The 20955-nt window shown below is 54.6% G+C and overlaps 1 protein-coding gene across 1 annotated transcript in view; it reads left to right on the forward strand.

Annotated features, from left to right (window-relative positions):
• Nucleotides 1–20955, forward strand: part of COL13A1 (collagen type XIII alpha 1 chain) — a 149203-nt gene that overhangs the window by 83527 nt on the left and 44721 nt on the right. The window contains exons 10-16 of the mRNA XM_070469837.1: nt 602–628; nt 4083–4109; nt 4907–4933; nt 7907–7972; nt 11700–11807; nt 14359–14385; nt 15092–15127. Of these exons, the coding sequence (XP_070325938.1) occupies nt 602–628; nt 4083–4109; nt 4907–4933; nt 7907–7972; nt 11700–11807; nt 14359–14385; nt 15092–15127 (318 nt within the window). The remainder of the gene's footprint in view (nt 1–601; nt 629–4082; nt 4110–4906; nt 4934–7906; nt 7973–11699; nt 11808–14358; nt 14386–15091; nt 15128–20955) is intronic.

Raw genomic sequence — 20955 nt, forward strand, 5'->3', positions numbered from 1 at the left:
CCCTTTCACACTGTGAGCGCCTCGCCCTTGCTTAGTCCAGATCACTAGCCTGGGGTCTTTTAGTCCTTCTGTGAGACCCTGACTCCTTAGAAGGCGCTTTAAATAAAAATGAGTCTTCTTGGGGTGTAAAGTCATTGCCAGTGGGAAGGGGAGGAGGGGCCGTTAGAATGAGTTGCCCCAACCCCCGTGGGCACAAGTCCACGGCCAAGCTGTGCCCTCAGCATCTGGAGCAACATGCATTCTAGAATTTGCTGATTCCGGGCCTCCTGAAGGAGCTGGAAGGGAGTGAGGCGGGGAGAGAAGAGGGCTGGAGAGCTTGACCTGCTATTCTGAAAGGAGCCCAGGCTCTAGCTCACTCCCTCGCCCCCTGAACACCCACCCCAGCACCTCAGGGTGCCTCCTGTGTTCTCCTCAGGGTCTCCCATCCTGGTTGAGCCCACACACACGCCCAAGTCCACGGGGAGGCTGCTGCCCATCCAGAGCCCCTCTCTGTTCACTTCAACCCCTTTGACGTGGCCACAGACACAGGTGGTCATGAGAGGGGCAGCTGTGAGGGAGGGGGTCCTGATTGCAAACAACTCACTTGCTCTTCTCCTTCCAGGGCCGGCCAGGACCAAAGGGGGAGATGGTAAGACCAGCTCACCCTAACCCTAAGCCTTCTCTCAAGGGCCCTCCTGGGCTAACAAACCCTACCCAGCCGAGGGAGTGTCTGCCCCAGGGTCACTCTGCAGCTGGGTGCCACGCATCCCACTTATTCGGCACAGGAAGGAGAGGTGGGCAGGGGGCTTCTCCACCTGAAGAATGAGGAGATAGAGGTCCAGAGAGCGTCCTTGCTTGGCCAGTGTCACACCGAACTGGCAGCTAGCACCCCCAAACCATCACTCATACTCAAGACTCACACTGGGAGCAAGGGGTGTTCATCCAGCACTACATCCTGAGCCTCATTTTCTTTTTTAAAAAATAATTTTATCTATTTATTTTTGGCTGTGCTGAGTCTTCGTTGCTGAACAGGCTTTTCTCTAACTGTGGCAAGCTGGGACTACTCTCTAGTTGCGGTGTGAGGGCTTCTCAGTGAGGCTTCTCTTGTTGCCGAGTGTGGGCTCTAGGGCTCACAGGCTTCTGCAGTTGCTGCCTGTGAGCTCAGTACTTGCAGCTCCTGGGCTCTAGAGCACAGACTTAATAGTTGTAGCACATGGGCTTAGTTGCTCCACAGCACGTGAGCTCCTCCAGGATCAGGGATCAAACCCATGTCTCCTGCATGGGCAGGCAGATTCTTTACCACTGAGCCACCAGGGAAGCCCTGAGCCTGACTTTCTAGTGTTCCCTGCTCTGGGCTGCCCGGGGCTCCAGGTGCTCCTGCCCCAGCCAGGCAGAGAGCTGACCTGGAGAGACACACCACTGTCCCCACCTTCCTCCTGCTCCTTCCCACCTTCTGCGGAGCCTTAACACAGTCCATGCAACCCCAGAAGTAATAATGATGGTCATCAGCCATGCACTGCTCCTAATCCTCATAATAACAGCTTATCATCCTCCACTCTACAGAAGGGGAGATAGAGGCTCAAAGTGGTTGAGTATAGTGCTCAAGGCTACACAGCTCGTAAGTAACAGAATTGGATTGAGACCCACATGGTAGGATCTTACCCTCCACCATGCCTCCTTTTGCTACCAGAGCCCTTTGTTTAGAAAGAAAAGGACCCTTCTAAGGGGCTTCTCTCCTGCCATCCTTCTGCCCCACCCCAGTTAACTACCCATGAATCTTCCCAGTCTGTTCTGGAGTCAGAACAAATTTAAGGGGGGGAAGGGTGAGGCCATCTCTTCTACCATGAACCCACATCGGTGTCTGCCTCACAGTCATCCATCAAAACCCAACAGGCCACAGAGCTACTAGGCTCCTGTTTGGCTTGGCACAGGGACCCTGAGCTATTAATCCCACATGCCATCTAGTGTCATTATCTTGCCTGCTTATCAGCCATCCATCTCCCACTGTCCTCCCTTCAGGATGGTTTACCGTCTGCCAGGCTTTCAGCTTGAGGGCTGGGGCTTACCCTCACCTGCTTAACCTTTGTCCTCACCTGTCCAAAGGGGGTCACCTCTGCCCCACCAGCCTCCCAGTAGCCCCGAGCACCTGATGTAAGGTGTAGACAGGATCAGGGTCCCACCAGTCATGTTAGGGAGAACCAGGACTCCGAATTCACATCTTGTCCCACCACTCATAGGGCTGTCGTAAGGTGGGAGGAGCTAATTCACATCAAGTGTTTCAAACAGTGCCTGGCCCAGTGGAAACACCACGGGTAGCACACTGCCCTGACCCCAACCTGCCCTAAAGGGGCAGTTTCAAGAGCTCGTTGGTGCCAAGTGTTGCTGGACCTTGAAATACTTAAACTCGAAATTCAGATTTTTGTTGTACTCTCTGTGTGCTTCAGTATTGGTAGTTAATTGAAATAAAAGTGTGTGGGCTCAGCAGAATATCCCCAGAGACCGTGATTGTCCCATGGGCCACCATTTGTGGTATCCAAACTCCGTCCTCCATGTCTCTGCAGTCCCAAACCTTCGGGTTATTTTGCTGGGCCCCTGGACCTCCATCTCTCATCGCACTCCTCTCTCTGTCCCCAGGGAAGGTGGCCTGGTCCCCTGTAGTTCACTCCCCTGCAGATGCATCATAGTCTATTGAATTTGATACTAAACACTTGGTCAACTGCATGGGCTTGGATACCACATGGTTTGTCCCAGAGACCACTTGTCCCTTCCCACAAACCTCCTGGGAAACTCCCGGTTTGGTAATTGGCCCAGTTAGCAAGTCAGGGACAAAAGGAGGCCTTTCACCCACCCAGATGGATCTGTCCATGGGGATCCTGAGGTCTCCAAGCCCTACAGAGACTAGCCTGGCAGACGGGCCCTCACAGGCCCTCAGGATGGCGGCTGGAAGGGGCCTCAGAGCCCCAGGGGGTGGGGCACGGCCTGTGACTCCAGCCAAGTTCAGAAGCCCTGCCCCCCAGGGCCCAGCTCAGTTCAGAGCTCGCAGCAGAGTGGACGCAGCTGGACCTTCCTGGTCCCAGCTCACTGGGACCACAGGACCTCGTCTCCATCACCTCTTCCAGGAGAAGGAGCGACGCCAGCGCCTTCCTCTTGGGCCAGCGTGGGCGTGAGCTCAGCATGTCCCAAAGCCTGCCCCCGAGGGGGTCCTCAAAACAAGGGGCACCTTCCCTCTCCCTCTCCGCTCCACACCAGCCACATCTGAGGCCTCCTCAGCTGCGGCCTCAGGTCAGGCCCCTGAGAGAGCCAGCCAGACGCTGCATCCCCCTCAGAGAACCAGGGTCCACCCGGAATCCAGACTCCTTTCTCAGCCCTGCGAGCTTTTGATCAGACTCCCTGGAGGGGAGCTCTGAGGCCCTTACATTCCTCCAAGGAACCCAGAACACAGAGATGAAATTCCTGCTTCATCTCTTTGGCCAAAATTTCCTCCAAAGTTCCTGATGTCTGGAATGCTGCCCCAGCCCCCGTGTCCCCAGAAGCCCTTCTGGCTCAGTGGGTTTGATGCTGAGGCTGCAGAGGGTAGGAGTTAGAATGTGCTTTCGGTTCCGAGAGGAGATGGCCTGAGAGTGCAGGGCGTCTGGCAGTAGCAGAGCCCTGTCCTGCCCGCCCATGCAGCCTCCTCTGTGGCCAGCCCATAAGACCCTGGCGGGTGCAGGAATAAGTGAAAAATGACACCTATTCTTCATCGTAGTCAAGTGCGGGGAGCAGGGCATACCTAGTGTCCACTGGTGGATGAAGAAGCTGGGCCCCAACAGCTGGACTGTCTCAGGCACAGGAAGCCCAGGCATGGGTGGCTAAGCCTGGCCTTTGGGACTCAGGCCTTCCAAAAAGTTTCTTGCACAATCCCATGCAGGTCTGCGTCTTTGATTCTGCCCATCTTCTTTATTCCACTCACCTGTGTCACCTGTGCGCGTTTCCTTCCCTCAGGGGCTGGCGGGTCCCTGGGGACAGTCGGTTGGTGTATCACCCCAGGGCTTTCCAGCAGAGAGGCTTCGGGCCCTGAGTCCTGAGTCTCAGTTTCTGACTGTCTCATTTTCATCTCTTTGTAGGGACCTCAAGGACAAAAGGGAGAAAAGGTAAGCCGATGGGGATTTTCTAGAATTTTCATCTCAAGAAGCAGTCTTCCAACGGGTAGCAAGGGTTATTTTCAAACTTCAGTCATTATCAACAGAAGCAGGGAACCCACTGTGGCACAGTGTATGAGAGAGAAGGGAGGCTGCCCTGGGTGGGGGTCTTTTCTTGAGGGAAAGGGACAGCCTGGAGCCTGGCCCTTCTTAGCCTCTTTCTCTACGCATCCCACCTGCCACCCCCATAGTATTTCCTGACCACCTCCCATGAGGCTCTAGGATTTCAGAGGGTCTGTTTTGTAAACTACTGGCTTAGCCCTCTTCCCAGCCTCCTATGTGCTCTGTCTCCTTGAGTCTCTGATGGGGGCTCTGCTGGGCTTTCCCCCAAATGAATGGTGCAGGGACCTGGCACCCCAAATCAAAGAAGTCTCGTCCAAGGACTCCGTTGCCCTTGCCTCGGTGTCCACTATTCCCATCCAGGGACTCCTGTCTAGGGCCCACCCAGAGGATGGACCTTTCTGGAAGATACCCCTCGCCAGGCGTGGAGCATAACCCCTGACTCCACCGTCACGGCACATGATGTATGGTGGCAGAGTCCTGCCCTTGGCTCCGTGGGGCCACATGCAGGCCGGCCCTGGGGGTTTCTTCCCTGCTGCCAAGCAGGCATGAGGGAAGGAGTCAGATGGAGCCCGGAGGCGGGTGGCGTGTGTGCCTGTGCATGGTGTGTCCCCGGGTCCTGAGGTTGCCCCCAGGGTCCACCTCCCAACAAGTGTCTGACACCTCCTCTCCTTCCCTCTCTTCCCCAGGGTCAGTGTGGAGAGTACCCACACCGGGTAAGTGAGCCCCGAAAACTGATCCATCCCTGGGGCACAGCCCCCAGCTTAGCCTCCTCTTCCCTACAGAGCTTGGGGCCGGGAGCATAAAGACCGTCTGCACTCAGCAGACAGGGCAGCGCTGTGATGGGGGCAGTGTGTCTGGCCGGCCCCCAGGGTTGTGCCTGGTGATCAGCGTGTGTGTGTTTGTGCAGAGCTATGTGTCTCTGTGTATCTACCCCTGTGCTGGCTGGGCCTGGGAGCCCCCAGCCCGCGTGTATCTGGAGTTCCGAGTCCCTGGCTGTGCGCTCCTCTGCAAGTGGCCTTCAACATAAGGCTGTGCAACTTGTGTAAGTCTGGGTCTGGCTCCCTACCCGGCATTTCTGTGTGTCTGTCTGTCTATCTGTCTGGCCAGCTGGCTGGCTGGCTGCCTGCCCTGGCTAAATCAGGGACTTTTGGGTTAGTCATTGTTTCAGATGACTGAGACCTGCGTGCTGAGAGATAGTTGGAAGCTGACTATCAGTGCAGGAGTAAAGTCTTTGTTTAGCCTTTGAGACAAGGAAGCCCCTCCAAGTGGGGTGGGGATTTCAGGGCTGGTGTCCTGCTCTTCCCCAGCCCCAATCTGGTTCCTCCGTCCCCTTGCTGCACCGCAGGATACGGAGCCCAAAGCCTGCTGTAGTCCTACTGAGCGCCCTCGATGTGTGCAGTAACGTTGAGAGCCATTCTTGGGGGTGTGGCAGGGGGCAGTGAAGGTGCAGGAGCCCCAGTGAGCCGGGACACCCCTCATTTTGTGGATCACCCTCCGGCAGCGGGGATGGGGATGACAGGCATCTTTAGGTGTCCATCCCCCTGTCGCAGGCTTCCTTTTGCCCCCAACACACGCAGTGTGGCCAACCTGGCCGTCCACCCCTGCCAGGCAGGGGGCTTGAGGGAGTGGAGAGAAAGACTAGCCAGACTCGGAGTCAACCAGCTTGGCTCCAAAAGGCCCCGGGAGGGCCTTACTAGGTGCTGACCTCTGGTTCCCAGGCCAGAGAGAGGCAGGGGCCAGGGTGCAGCCTTGAATGTGAGCGGCTGGGGTAGGGGGCGCAGGCAGGCCGGCAGCAGGGCAGACAGAGCCAGCCTGGCGGCGGCATGTGCTCCACAAAGTCAGGGGCCCTGGTGTTCCGGCCAGCCTGATCCCGATACAATAATAGAAGGTCAGCTGTGTTTATTTGAAACGATGGGCTCACAGGATTGTTATGTTACCCGAAAGAAAGACAGCATCCCCCAGCAGCAAAGATAACACGACTGTAGCCGCTTTGGCAGTGTGTCGTTAGCTCTGAGCATGGGGGTAGGGGGAAGGGAGGGGCTCTGCCCTTTAGCCCAACCCAGGAAGAGGGAGCTGGCAGGGATGGAAAGCTCCAGACACCTTGGCCACAGGCGGCAGAGAAACCCAGGGTTATGACTGCGCCAGGGTGGGTAACAAGTCAGGCTGGGTGAGAGTGGAGGTGGGGATCCAGCTGCTGGGCAGGGCAAGGCAGCTGGCACCTTCCATTCATCTGGAAGTGGGTAGGAAAGCAGGGTGTTTCTCGGGAAGGGGGTCTGTTGCCTTTCTGAGGGGTCTGCAGGCCTGAGGGGGGGTGGCAGGCCTTCGAGCCCATGAGATACATGATCCAGGTGGTCTGAGCCTCTGTTCCAGCATGCAGCATCCCCAGGGAGAGAGGGGGAGGCCAGGTGGGCAGTGGGTGTCTGGGGTGCCCTGGGAGTGGGATCTGGTATCTGAGCCTGGCACTCACTCACAGCCGTTGCCCTGTCTCCCCCCCACCCCTACCCCCTACCCCCTATCCCACCCCAGGAGCACCTAAGTGGCTCTCTAGCAGCTCTGCGCTCCAACCAGATAATTATTCTGAAGGTTTGTAGGTTCTGGAAGATCTCTGGGCCCCTCTGGTGAGAGGCTCCATGGACACAGAGCACAATGTTGCACGTCCCCAGGCCCCAGTAGGAAGGCTGGGGCTCCCCGCGAGGCAGCTGCCCATGAAGGTGGCAATAACCCAGAAAGGCCGTGACTGGGTTCCCAGGTCCCTGGCTGGATGCATCCTCAGCCCAAGCAGCCCTTGCTTCCTAATGCTCCTCCCAGCCACCTCGTGTGAGCTACAATGCTTTCAGAAACAAGAGGTGGATTATATGCCATCTCTGTTTTCACCTGGGTTCTAACCTCTTCCTAAAGCTGTGGGGCCCTCAACTCCACTGGATAGAGAGACTGGAAGCAGCCAGAACTTCCAGAAATGAAAATTGCATTAGCTAACATGATTGCCTCTCCCTGCCCCGCTCCCCCAAAAAAGTGGTTGAACATGCCAAAACGTCTTTGTCCAGCCTCGATGTTCCAAGCCCCAGGGTGAGGCCTCAGTAGCACTTAGCTGGTGCCCGCACTGGTCACACCCTCCTCCTGTTCAGCCCCCAGGAGCTGCGGCTGACCATCTTCCCCAGATTCGCTGACACCAGCCCTTCTCGTCCAGCCGAAAAAAGAACCCAGGGGTGGCCGCCTACCAGCCTGGCTTCAAGTACCAATTTAGGCTGATCCTGTGGCTCCAAAGTCAGAGCCTCAGAGTCTGCTCCCCTCAGCCCTGCAGCCTCTGTCCACGACTAGGGACCTGTGGGCCTGGCAGTGCAACGTTGGGCCGTGTGTCAGAAGGCCTCCGTGGCCCGGCTTGGCCATGGAGGCCCGGCCAGGGGGCCCCCCTCCCCACTGGGGAGTGCTGCTGCCAACACCCCGAGGGCTTGCCTCCTTCCAGGGATGGGGTGCCTTCCAAGGGCAAGCTCAGCACTGCACCCACAAGCCTCGAGCAGCCCATCCACGCCCTCCCTCCAATGCCTCACGCCCGCTAATCTCTCTTCTTTCTTCCTCTCCTCCCTCCCTCTCGGCCACCCTGCCTTCCTGGCGGACTTTCGACCCTCCTGAACACCTGCGATCTTTGACCTCTGCCCTCTGACCTTCCAACTCATCTTTCTCCTCAGCTGCTGCCTCTCCTCAATTCAGTGCGGCTGGCTCCACCCCCAGTCATTAAAAGGAGGACCTTCCAGGTAGACACCTCCCTTGGCCAGACCACAAGGGGCTTCCCAGGGGCTAGCGAGTCTCTGGGCCCTGACGAACCAGCTGGGGCTGTGACAGTGAAAGTCTCTCAGTCGTGTCTGACTCTTAGCAACCCCATGGATTGTAGCCCACCAGTCTCCTCTGCGCATGGGATTTCCCAGGCAAGAACACTGGAGTGGGTTGCCATTCCCTTCTCCAGGGGTCTTCCTGCCCCAGGGATCAAACCTGGGTCTCCTGCATTACAGGCAGATTCTTTACCATCTGAGCCACCAGGGCTGTTGGCAAAAGCAGAATCTCACTGCACTCCCATTACATTAAATTAGACAAAGACGGACCTGCAAATGCCATACACGTGGAAATACACAACACCCAGGCCCAGAAGCCTCAGCTACTATCTCACTACTGCTGCTCACAACAGCAGCCTCCACTGTGTGCCAGTCGCCGGGCTATGCGTTTTATAGCCTGTTTTCGTTTAATTCTCACAATGGTTGTATGAGTTAGGCATGATCATCCTTGTTTCACAGATGACCAAATCAGGCTCAGAGACGTTAAGTAAGTTGCCTGAGGTCACACAGCCGGTAAACTGCAGAACACCCACATTCTCCGACTGTTACTAGTTATGCAATTTGGGGCAAGTTACTTAACCTTTCTGTGCCTCTGTTTGCTCATTTGTAAAATGAGAATAATAATGGTTCCTACTGTATAGGGTTATTGTGTATGCAGAACACTGGGAATACTTCCTGGCAGAGTTTAAGTGCTGAAATTAAGTTGAGGCTCAGAGAGGTGAATTTGTACCCAAGGTGGCAAAAAACAGCAAGAGACAGAGTGGGAACTGGCAGTCGGGTCTTCAGACTCCACACCAGGGCTCTCTCAGTTGGACCTACACCCTTTATATTTAGAAATGCAGATTGCTTAGCATCCGATCACTTGTAACCTGAGTTTGAGAAGCAAGGGAATTTGCAGAGGAAATGTAGCTCACAACCAACAGGTGTAATCATTGTGAGCAACTGCTTCCTTCTTCCTGCCTTACTAAGCCAAGGAGGCTGGGATAGGACCAGATCACAAAGAACAAAGAACAAGAGACCACAGACCCAGGGATCTAGGCAAAGGCATTGCGGCTTGATGCCAGGCCAGGAATTCCATGGCTCCCACCCTCACCCCTAGCCTTGCTCACACTGGGGATCAGAGGTTACCCCCAAGGTCTCAGGAGTGCTGGAAGTGGCAGGGCTCTGAGATGCTCTCTGAAAGCCTGAAAGCAGGGCCTGGAGCCAACAACTGGCCTGACTCAGGAGCCCAGGGGCCTGAATGTTCAGGCATCTGATTGAACAAGGCTGAAAGATCACTCCAATTAATGGCTAAAAATACAGAGGGACACGTGACACGTGTGCTACCCAAGCCTCCATATCCCGTTACACCAGCCAAATCCTCGAGAGCCTCCGTGTGCTCCGAGTGCTTACCCAACGCTTGGTTATTCAGGGGACCCACTGGCAGCTCGGAGAAGCACCAGGCCCACCCAACTCTCAGCCACCCCTACCCATGTCAGACCCCGTTTCAGGAGAGCTAAGTCCTTGCTCTCAGAGTGGCCATTTGCCTCGACCCCCATCACCCACCTCCTGGCCCTAGTTGCATTGACTGCTGTGTGTTGAGCCCTTGCTGGTTTCAAACTCTGTTGTAAGAATTCTACACGGATTATCCCATGCAATCCCACACGGGCCACCAGGCAGTGTAACTGGCATCATCATTGCCATCTTACAGAAGAACAAACTGACAGAGGCCAAGCCATGTTGCTGCCGCCCTCTTCAAGAGCAGGAGGAGGAGAAGCCAGAGCTTTGAGAGAGAGAATAGGGGCCCCTGTCTTTCCTGCTGCAGATTCTGCCTAGAGAATAAGGTCTTTATGCTGTCGGCCACCGTGGGACACAAAAAGGCTTGTCCATTTCCAATCAATAAACCAATATTGATTTCACAGGTTCTGTAAGATGCTTAAACATCTAGTTTAACATTAGTTGAAAACATGTTATGTTTAGCAGATGGCGTTCAAGGTCAGTGCCAAAGTGCAGAAAGCTGGATGGTGAGCAGTTTTTGCTAGGGGCTTATTTGGAATGAATAGAAAAGTCTAGAGTTCTGGGTTTTGATTCCAATTCCCCCCAAATTCTCCATGTGACCTTGATCAGGGTGCTCAACTTCTCTGAGCCTCTGTTTTCTCTTCTGCAAAATGGGACTGTGACCCATCTCTGCACCTGCCTTCTCCACCATGGACTCTTGGAGTCCTTAAGTGGTTTCTTAGAGGATGTGGCAGGATGTAGCTCAGGCCAAGAGTGGCACCGCTGGTGGCCTCTGTCCTAGGATATCCCATTGGTGAGATGGTTCAAGCAGATGCTGCTAAAATCTGAGTTCCCATTCTGAGGTCATGCACTCCTATTTATAATCATCATTTTCCTGTATGGGGTTTGCAGCAAGCATCATCAGGCCCCCCTTCTATGTACAGTGTCATAAAGGATTACTGAGATTACACTGAGAAGGGTGGGCTGGCCTGGAGTCTGGCCACCTGGGTCTCCTGCATCCCAGCCTGGAGTACTCACACCTCCCAGGCTGTTCTACTTGAGTCTGTCTGCAGGGCTGGAGCCCTCAGCAAGAGCTGAACCCAGAACCTCCCCGGAGAGGTCATGGAGAAAGCAACCTAATGACACTGGTCTGCATAGATCGAGGATGACACGGGCTGGCCCCCAGCCCCAAGATCTGGGTCACATGGACCAGGCTCTCTCCTCCTCCTGAGGGAACACGATGCTACCCCTACCTCCCTGGACTCTGGGTCCACCCTGGGCACCTGCACGGGGTGGGGTGACAAAGGCTTCAGGATAAGGAAAAAGAATAATAATATGACTCCAGAAAGGCATGAAGCACTTTATACCTTCAAAACTCAACCAAGCAAAGGGTTGCAAACCCAACTATCCACTGAGATCAGACACAGATCACACAAGTGACAAAGCAGGCTGCACACAGAATGGCTTGGAAGGGTGGGGCCTGTGGGACCCGGAGACCCAGCTGATGGCAGCCCCCAGGAATGTGGGTCTAGCTGACCCAGGCTCCATTTTCTTCAGCAGAAGCTACCAAGCCATATATATATATATATATATTTTTTTTTTTTTTTTAACATAAAATCTCTTGCCCAATTGTTTGCTGAGCTAAACAAAATTCTGTGGCCTCTGACCTAAAGACTCAGTTGATCCTCTGGGCCAGATAATCAAAGACAGCAAAATGTGACAGGAAACAAGGAACAGCTGTTCTCGTTTGACAGCTTGGAGGCCAGGGCACAGAGATGGTGGGCTCGCCACGCAGGGAGGGGTCGAGGCAGGCTGAGGCCGCCGCCACCTCGGCGGGACCCTGCTCATCTGACCCACCTGGGAGCAGGGGTCAGCTGGGCTGGGGGGCGCTCACCCGCTCCTCCGCCTCTGCCACCGCAGCAGGGCTCTGTCCAGGGGACCAACAGCTCACACAGCAAATCCTCTCTGGAAGCCTCTCCTCTGGAGGCCTAATGTCTTGGCCACCTCCTCACTGCCCCTGGCCTCTGCATGCGGTCACCACCACCGCACCGTCACGTCACGCCCCTGCCGCCTCCCCCAGAGCCCACGGCGGGGCCTCACCGGGTGCATGGCACTGGGGCGGGACGGCTCTGCGGCCCCGGGCTCTCCCTCTGACACTTGTCTCCACCACCCTCAGGGTGAACAGGGCCAGGCTGGCATCCAAGGCCCGCCAGGGCCACCAGGCCCTCCCGGACCGAGCGGACCTCTGGGGCACCCAGGACTGCCAGGGCCCATGGGGCCGCCTGTAAGTACCCCTCCTGCTCTCCACCACCTCCTCTCCTTCAAGATTCATCCCCTGAATTCTCTGCAAGTTTGGGAACTGGGTAACCGATGGGACTCTGGGCCCCCGCTGAAAGGGCAGAAACGCATTGGCAAAGCTGCCGGACGTGACTGGCCCCTGAGGGAGCTGCCCGTCCCTGTCACGCTCACCGGTTGCTCTCCAATTCTGAAAACACATCCTGGGACCATGTGCTCCGCTTCAGCCACTGCCTCCCAGGGGGAAACCATGAGCAGGCCTGTCTCTCCCAGCCTCAGGAGAGAGGAGCTTGGAGAGAAAGTTCCCAGGACCACTCTGATGGATGTCCCCTGCCCCCTGGGCTTAGGAAAACTTGAGTTGGGGTGATGTGTCCTAAAGGAGGTAGCAAGGGGGCATCTGATGGCCTAGCATCCCTAACAGACACGCCTTTGCTGGTGTGTCTGGATTACACACCCGGTCGGCCAAGAGGACCCTGCATCGAGCCTGTGGATTGGACGACTGTCAGGAGGGACCCAGGGAAGCTGACAGACACTCCTCTGGGCAAGACCACACTCAAGCGATAGGTCAGTCCCAGTGTCCACCAGGTCATCTGCTTGTAAGCTCTAGCCAAGCCCCAACTCTTTCTCAGCCCTACTGTGTTCAAGAAAGCACCAGGGCAGAGTAACTCAGAAAACCCTGGACTTCTTCTTTAGAGAAAATGCATTTCTACCCAGAGCTAAGACCAATGTCAGCAGTTACTGGAGGCGGAGGGGTTAAGGACAGTCTGTTTGATAATGTTTTTTCCACGTGGCTTTTTTGTTGTTTTTCTTTCTTATGACAAAAGCATCATATATCCATTGTGAAAAATTTTGAACATAGATGAAGAAAAAGTTTTAAACTGTCTGCTTTCCCATATCCAGGGTTCCCCTTCATTAACGCTGGGGAGAGTCCTTTCCATTTTTCTCCTTAGACTTCTCTGCACATAAACGTTTTTCAGGTTGGTGATGTTCTGAATAACCTAACACTTTGTATCCTGTTACTCTTTTCACTTAATCTCATATACCATGCCCTTTCTTATGTCAGGAGTCTCCCATGATACGGATTTTAGGACTGCTGGGTCTCTTTACAAGGTAGTTAATGGGTTCCCTTCTGTAATATATATCCTTAAACATAAATGTGTGTGCACATCTCCGATGCTTTCATGGCAATAGATTCCCAAAAGTGGAATTGCTGGGTCCGGGGTGCTTCTGTCAAGTAGCCCACGATGAGTATGGCCACATTCCAGGTCACTCAGCTTCACACCTGGGCCCTCGGCTACCCCAGCTTCCAAGGCTAAGGTTCTGTGTAGAGTCCCCCTAGGCTGGGTGACCGCTCTGGCCAACCAGGGCAGCCGGCTTGACCAGAAGGCAGCACAGCAGGGTGAAAACCTACCTTTCTGGTAGAGCCAGCTCTCCTGCTCAGCTTGATCCCCATAACGGATTTTAGATATTTCCATGATTTCTCCCCAGAACTCTGGGGAGGGAAGATAGTCTCACTTTCATGGATTGATGGATGGAAAAGCAGAAAACCTAAAAGGAAGTGGAATTTAGAGAACTGAACCAAACAAACCAAGCCAAGAAAATAAACCAAGATTTTAAAAAGTGCTCAAAATCCACTTCTTTCCTGACAGCCCTCACCCGAACACACTGGGCTCCCGATCCCTGAACCCAAGCCAGGCAGTTTTCTTTGTTAGGTTGTTTATAAAGAAAAAAACCAGAACGCATGTTTTTAAACCAATTGAAACAGGCCAGACTCAGGCATCATGGTTTTCTCCAGCCAGTGTTTGCCATCCAGACCCACGCCCGGGACCACGCTGAAGCCTGCCTTCCCTTTCCTCTCCCTCAGGCTTCTGCAGAGCTCACACCACTTCCCCCAAGCTGGCTCCTGTGGTCACAGCGCCCCAGAGGTGGGGAATGGAGACAGAGGGCTCCCCTGCAAGCTGGCAGGGCCAGGGGCAAAACCCAAGCTCTGCTGGGCAAGGTCAGCTTTCCAGGGAGCGGCTCTAGTTAGGAGGTGGGTGGGTGGGGCCCTGGACCAAACACACTATCAATTTCACATGATGCCATTGACCTAGTTTGCAGCAGGCCAGCACAGCAGAGGTGCCCGAGGCACCCATGTGGCTCCAAAGAGGGACTGAGCCTGTTGTCCCCACGTGCCTTCAGCAGGCTTCAGATACCCTTTGAGGGCCCTCGATCTGTTCTCCAGTGCATCCAGAACCCACTGCAGGCTCCTCTGCAAACGTGTTTGTGTGTGTGGTACTCAGTCGTGCCCGACTCTTTGCAACCCCATGGACTGTAGCTGCCAGATTCCTCAGTCCATGGGATTTCCCAGGCAGGAATACTGGAATGGTTGCCATTTCCTACTCCAGGGGATCTTCCCGACCCAGGGATCGAACCCATGTCTCTTACATCTCCTACACTGGCAGGCAGATTCTTTACCAACTGCACCATCTAAATGTGTTTAGCCCTCACTATTTGCCAGTGGAATCCATCTCCACTCACCTTTCTTCTTGCTTCTGCAGGGCTTACCGGGGCCTCCTGGACCAAAGGTGAGGGCCCTTGAGTGATGGGGGATGCATCAAGTGGGTGGGGAAGTTCCCTGGTGGGTAGGGGCTGGCGCACTGACAGGTACTGAGTAAGGAGCTGAGAGGGAATTGATGGGCTTCACAAGGATTGCACTTTCGTGGGCTCAGGCCAAGTAAGTGCTGTGGCTGGTATGGAAGATGCAGCCCCGCTCTCCAAACAGATCATGGTCTAGTTGGGAACTCAGATGCCCAGGACATTGTCACAACATCCCAGTAAAACAGTGGCTCCTGAGGGGCCAGAACTGGAAAGGACCTTTGCGGTCATCCAGTTTCTTTCGAAACCTTATCTGGAAGCCACAGTGTCGAGTCTCCCTTTGAAGCTGGAGTCCCTGTGGCTCCAGGAAAGAGAAGTTGCAAAGCACTGATCCAGCCAGCCGTTTCACAGTTGCAGGAGCTGGAGTCCTGGGGGAAGTGACTTGTCCAGGTGCCACAGAGAGCCCATGGTTCAGGGGTCCTGTGCCCCTGCCGAGCCGACCCGTCCCTCCTCCCTCAGCCTCTGCAAGACAAGGACTGGTTCTGGGAAGTCAAACAGTCCCTGCTATTGTTCCAAGGTTGGCTGGAGGTGGAGGTCAGAGGATTTGGAGTCACTGGGAAGAAGGGGGATGGTAACGTGGAGGAGGGGGGTGCAGCAAGAAAACCCCTCTAATGGCCTTCTCTTGGTTCCCCTCAGGGAGACCCAGGGATCCAGGGCTACCACGGCCGGAAGGTAAGAAGGAGGGGGCAGGGAGGACCTGTCTCCCACCAAGTGACAATCCAAGTGGGGCTTCACCTCAGTGCACACGGGGTCTGGACTTGGCCCATACACACTTTTGCACACACATCAGCAAGGGCCTCAAAAGTCTTGAATTTAAGTGATCAGCGGGTTTGTGTCTCCATTGAGGAAGTAGGAGGCTCAGAAGGGGAAGGGACTTGGGCAAGTCAGTGGCCCCACTGGACCTCAGACCCAGGAATGTGTCCCCTGCCAACCCGAGTGGCTGTGTCCACACAGAGGCACAGGTTTTCACTGCCCACTGAGGACCTAGTAAGTGGGGACCAGGCAGAGCTTCTGAGTGTGGTAGGGGATATGGAAGGTCCCAACTCTGCTGTCTGGCTGCTCACAGGCCAAACAGACAGGATTCCTACGCAAATAACCCTAGTGAAGGCAACTGCACTAATCACTACCATCCCAAGTGCTGTGTCAATATTGGGGTAGGGGGTTCAGGGAGATTCATTCTAGGTTGGGAGGATTTGGGGGAAGTCGTCTGAGAGAGGACAGCCTCTGAGTTCAATCCCGGTGAATGGGTAAGTGTATCAGTTATCTATTGCCGTGTAACGAACCATCCCAAACTTACCGTCTTGAAACAATTATTTCTCAGGATTCTGTGGCTTGGCCAGCTGTCTCCTCAGGGCTAACTCATGCAGTCACATGGGATGATGGCTGGAACAGCCGAGGGGCCAAGACGGCCTCGTCCACATGCCTGGGGCTGGCGCCAGCTCTGGCCTGGGTTCCTCTGTTCTACTCCACGTGGCCTCTCAGCCCCTAGTGTAGGGCAGATGGATTTCCTCACAGCATGGCAGGTCCAGGTCAGCTTTCGAAACAGGCAAGTCCCAGTGCACAAGTGCTTTTCGAAAGCATCTCTTGCATCACATTTTCTGAGGTTCTATTGATCAAAGCAAGTAACGCCACCAAAGCATTCAAGTCGGGGCGAGAGGACTCAGCCCCTGGTTCTTCCCGTGGGAGGATGGCAGAGCCTTTGTGACCATCTTTAATCTACCACTGTGCTCCTTCAAGCAGCAGATTTCAAGGGAAATGGCATTTTAGACAGGGAACAATTGAGCCAAGGCCCAGAGATGGTCATTACAGTAATTTTAATAATGTAAAAATAATTTTAACACCATACACCACTTACTAAATGTCTCCTGTGTGCCAGGCTAGCCTTCAGTGGGACCTGCATCATATCTAATCCTAGGAGGCTGGTACTCTTCTTCTCCTATTTAACAGATGAGGAAACTGAGGTACAACCTAAGTGGCTCATAAGTGGCAAAGCAGGAATTCAAGTCCAGGTCACAGCCCTTCACATGATGCCTTGTGTCTTAAGGAGCCCATCCCACCCTCCAGGCCCCAGCTGGGAGGCTCTGGCGCCTTCCAGGGGAAGAAGAGAGACAGGAAAGAAAGGCAGGACGAGGAAGGGGAGGGATTCTGGAAAGGGAGGAATCAGCTCTGGAGGAGCACATTCCACAGGCTCTGTAGCTCTGTAATCCAGCAGGGGCCTTCACCGCATTGTTTTGTGGGCGCTTGGTGGGTGAAGTGGCAAGATCCGAGAGATCTTTCATTAGTTCTGCATAAACTGCGAAGTTTGCACTGTGTCAGGAAGTGGAAATTACAGCCCCCGAGGTTGCTTTCATCCACTCACGCAGACTCACAAAATGTACTGCCTCCCGGTGGAGCACAGGGTCGGCTTTCCCATTAGCAGCTAGACCAGCTCTTTCCAGCTGTGAAGAAACTTCAGGGCAGCAGTTTCCCCAGGGAGTCATGGGGATGATCACGACTGGCATCCCTACCATGGCAGGCATCTGCATTCCCCTGCCAACTGGAAGTCTGGTTCATTCAGAAAGGAGGTTTTGGGGCTGGGGAGTGGGGTCTGTTGCCCTGAGGATAGAGAGGCGTCAGCTTGGGGCTAAGGTGTCATGATGGTACAGGGCCTGGTTCCATGATTGTGGCCATTCTGGGTGAAGTTTGTGGGAGGAATCGTTCAGCCCTGACTGTGTGGAATTTGCAGAGGAAACTAGTGTGGTCCTACTGACAGAAGGGCAGCCTCTGATCCCGGGGAAGCCTGTTCCTGAGAGAGAAGGCTCAGGGCTGCTGGAGAAAGCACAGATGTTCTTCTTTTGCCTGACTAAGGATAAAGCAAGTGCCGGTGGGTACCTTGAGAAGGACGGGGCTCCCTGTCACCAGAGGCATTTAAGGAGAGGCTGGAAAACTATGGGTCTGTCATGTGTTAGGAGAAGCTTCTATATCCGATGGGAAACTGGATTGAAATCCCTTCCTGCTCAGGGAAGTTACAGCTTCCTAAGAACAGAGCTGGCTCCATACCCCCTAGAGAGGAGCAGCCTCCCACCCGACCCTGGATTTATGAGTCAGTCCCCTCGAGTCTATGCCCAGGCCTTTCTTCATCCACATCCAGTGCTTGTCAGAAGCATCACCGCTCTTAGGTCTCCTGGGGTTCTGAGAAGGCCCTTCTTCATGCTCAGCTCATGTTCCCCATACTTTCTTTCTCTGTTGACCTGCTCCTGCCCTTCCACAACAGCCTCTTCTCATGGAATCCAGGGGGAGCTATGAGGCTGCCGGCTTCTCTGCATTTCTGGAAGGCTCCTGCCACCTTCTTTTCTCCCAGCCTGTCCTTGAGACTTCTCAGTAGGAGCTCTGGAGCCACCAGGTGGTCTTAGAACTCTCGTCTCTGTGCTAGCCCTCACTCTGCTGGGACCCTTGTCCTGTCATCACTGAAGCCGCAGCATCCTAGTCCAACGGAGGCTAGGGTGCACTGGAGGCCAATGGCCAGCAGCAGAGTCCACCCCCAAGAACCTGGGGGTCATTCCTCAAGGTCACGTGATACTCAGGAGGCTACAAGTGCCTGTTCCCACTGCCTGAGCCCCAGTGATCACCATACCCAGGCAGAAGTATTCTTCCCACCAGAATTCTTAGATGAAGAGTCCTTTTTCCATGAGATATGGAAAAAGTGTTAAAGTGTTTCATCCCATTTTTCAATTCTTAAATGAAGAATCTTGCCCAAGGGCAAGGGCAGCAGTACTTCACATCCCTGGTTCAGCCAAAGTCCTTCCACTCTGTCTCTCACTCATCTCATCTCACCTTGGCCCAGTAATTTGATGCATTATCCCCACTGTCAAGAGATGAGAAGCTCAGAGAGGTTAATACTCTGCCCAGCGTTGCACAAGTCAAGTGTTAGTCACTCAGTCGTGTCCGACTCTTTGCTACCCCGTGGACTGTTGCCTGCCAGGCTCCTCTGTCCATGGAATTCTCCAGGCAAGAATACTGGAGTGGGTTGCCATTCCCTTCTCCAGGGGGATCTTCCCGACCCAGGGATTGAACCCAGGTCTCCTGCATTGCAGGCAGATTCTTTACCGTCTGAGCTATCAGGGAAGCCCCAACACTGCACAGCTAGTGATAATCATGCTGGGATTAGAAGCTAGGTCTCATGAGTCTGAACCCAGGAGCCAGTCTTCCCACCCTAGTGCAGAAGGAAATGTCTGCTCGGGGGAGGGGGGTGTCACCCCAGACTAAGCTAACTGTGCATAGACCACCCTCCCCTGTGGTTTCTCTGGGATGTGGAGGGGTAACCCTCTGGCTCTTTTCCTTTGTCCACCAAATCTCTTTTCTCTCTTCCCATCTCTACTCTCTGCCTAGAAAGAGGCCTGGAAGGAGGGACCCACACGAAGGGCAGCTTGGTCACAGATGCTGGGAAGACGAGAGTTTGCTCCCACCCAGCACTCCGTGCCACCCAGTGGGGACATAGAGCTGGGAGTGAGGCCGCGGCACACCCCATGTGTTCAGGGTGTGAGGGGACCCCACGGGGTGACCAGTGGCCCTTCCACATCTGTCCTGGCAACTTGACACACCTGCGGGGAGGCCTTTCTTTCAGTAAGGGGTGGAATTTAACTCTCAGCAAAGATGCTTCTGGTCCTGTGAAGTTTGCTGTTGATTAGTTCCATCCACCACCACTACCACCACCACCCACCCCAGCAGCCGGTCCCAGCCTGGCATGCTCTCAAAGGCCAGCCAAGGCCGGCAGGGCAGCATCTCCACCAGCTCCTCGAGATCACAGCCCGGTGTAGCCAGCGGGCCGTGTGCTGCCGCAGCCCCACTCACACCCAGCCCCACAGCCTAGACACTGTGAGCATTGTTGTGCGCCCATGTGGTAGCTATTTGATCCAAATTTATGGCACCGATCTACTTTAAATGTGTTGCAAGACACAAAATGTGTGTTTAAAGCATCACAACCTTGGCTCTCTTTCAAGAGGATTGATGAGTATTGTCAGACTGTGTATGGATCACAAAACCTGGTGAGAGCTTATCTCCAAGCACGTCAGAACTGGCCCGTCCATCTTGGCAGTAGGGGGGTGCCTTTGACACATGTGGCGGTCTGGGTGTTAAGCCTTGGGGTTTGCATGAAGGACCAGAGCTGAGCACACATTCCCATCCTGCCAGCTCCGGGCTGTGCATCTTCAGACCAGTGCAGGCAGGATGTGACAGCCTCATGTTTACTCAGCTTGTAACTGAGGTCACACCTCCTGGAGGCGGTGGGGCTCCCCAGAAAGAGGGACTCCCAGGGAAGGAGATCCGATGGGCCCTGTGGTCAGCTGGCTAGGGTGCTGGAGTGAGGGTGTGAGGAGCAGAAGGATACCCACCCCGGTACCTCAGTCCTTCTACGAAAGGGCAGGATCGTTCTGACCTGCCAGTCAGCACAGCATCACGTGGGTGGACACACTTCTGAAGAACGTAACTAGAAGTATTATATCTACCTTTCTGGGCCTCTTCGTGCCAGGTTGTGTAGGAGCACTTTGCTTGCATCATCTCATCAGATCCTCATAACCACCCTGTCAGGTATGTTTTATTCTTATCCCCAATTTATAGATGGGCAACATCTATAAATTCACAGAGGTGAATCCCCCTAGGGCCACAGCTACAAAGCAGTGAAGCAGGTCTGTCTGGCCCCAAAGTCTTGTTCTGGATGACTTTACTACCTGGGTTTTATGAGCCCAGGGGACCTATGATTCCAATACCCTACCGCCTGCTCCCGCTCCCAACTCCTCCACTAGAAGGAAAGAAGGCGGGAGCTGGCCTGTTTTCCTTCTTGTGAGAAGGTTGTGGCTGGATTCAGGCCCTCCTCCTCCATGTCTCCCAGGCTCTCTGTGAACGTCTAAAACAGAGAACTTGGGGGTACTTGGTGTATTTTATTCAAAGAACCAAAGAAGGGGAGTGCTTTGCCCATTGGCGCTGATTGTACCGGAATTCTTCCCCAGGGGGCTGACCTTGTCCTGTGACCTCCAATAAAGCCAGGAGAAGGCTGTCTGAGCTGTGCACCCCAGCGGAGAAACCTCCTAAAACTTCCCTGCACCCCCTGACTCCCAGAGGACCCCGGCAACCCTAGGCTCCATGCCATGCTGACAGGCAGCAGAGCATGCCCTGAAGATGGAAATTGTCGATGCAGAGTAGGGACAGCACTGGATTTCAAAGCCAGGAATTCCTTGGGGGCGGGAGGGCATCCAGACCATTTCAATTAAAGCAGATCAGGGAGCTGAGACATGGGCCCCACCTCTGAGGCCTCATGGGGGCCAACAGGACTACTGCTCCGCCTGCCTCCAGCCCCCAGCCTGTGCTCTCTGCACCGTTTCTCCTGCACTCCCAAGTCCCCAGATTAATTAGAGCTGACTTTTCTTTTTGGAACCAACTACAAAATCAACCGATCTCAAATCGAGATTACAACCCAGCCGCCCTTCCAAAGCCCTGGCCTTCGATGGGGCGCCTGACCCCGGTAA

The sequence above is a fragment of the Odocoileus virginianus genome, chromosome 7 (genome assembly GCF_023699985.2).
Source record: "Odocoileus virginianus isolate 20LAN1187 ecotype Illinois chromosome 7, Ovbor_1.2, whole genome shotgun sequence".
NCBI lineage: Eukaryota > Metazoa > Chordata > Mammalia > Artiodactyla > Cervidae > Odocoileus > Odocoileus virginianus.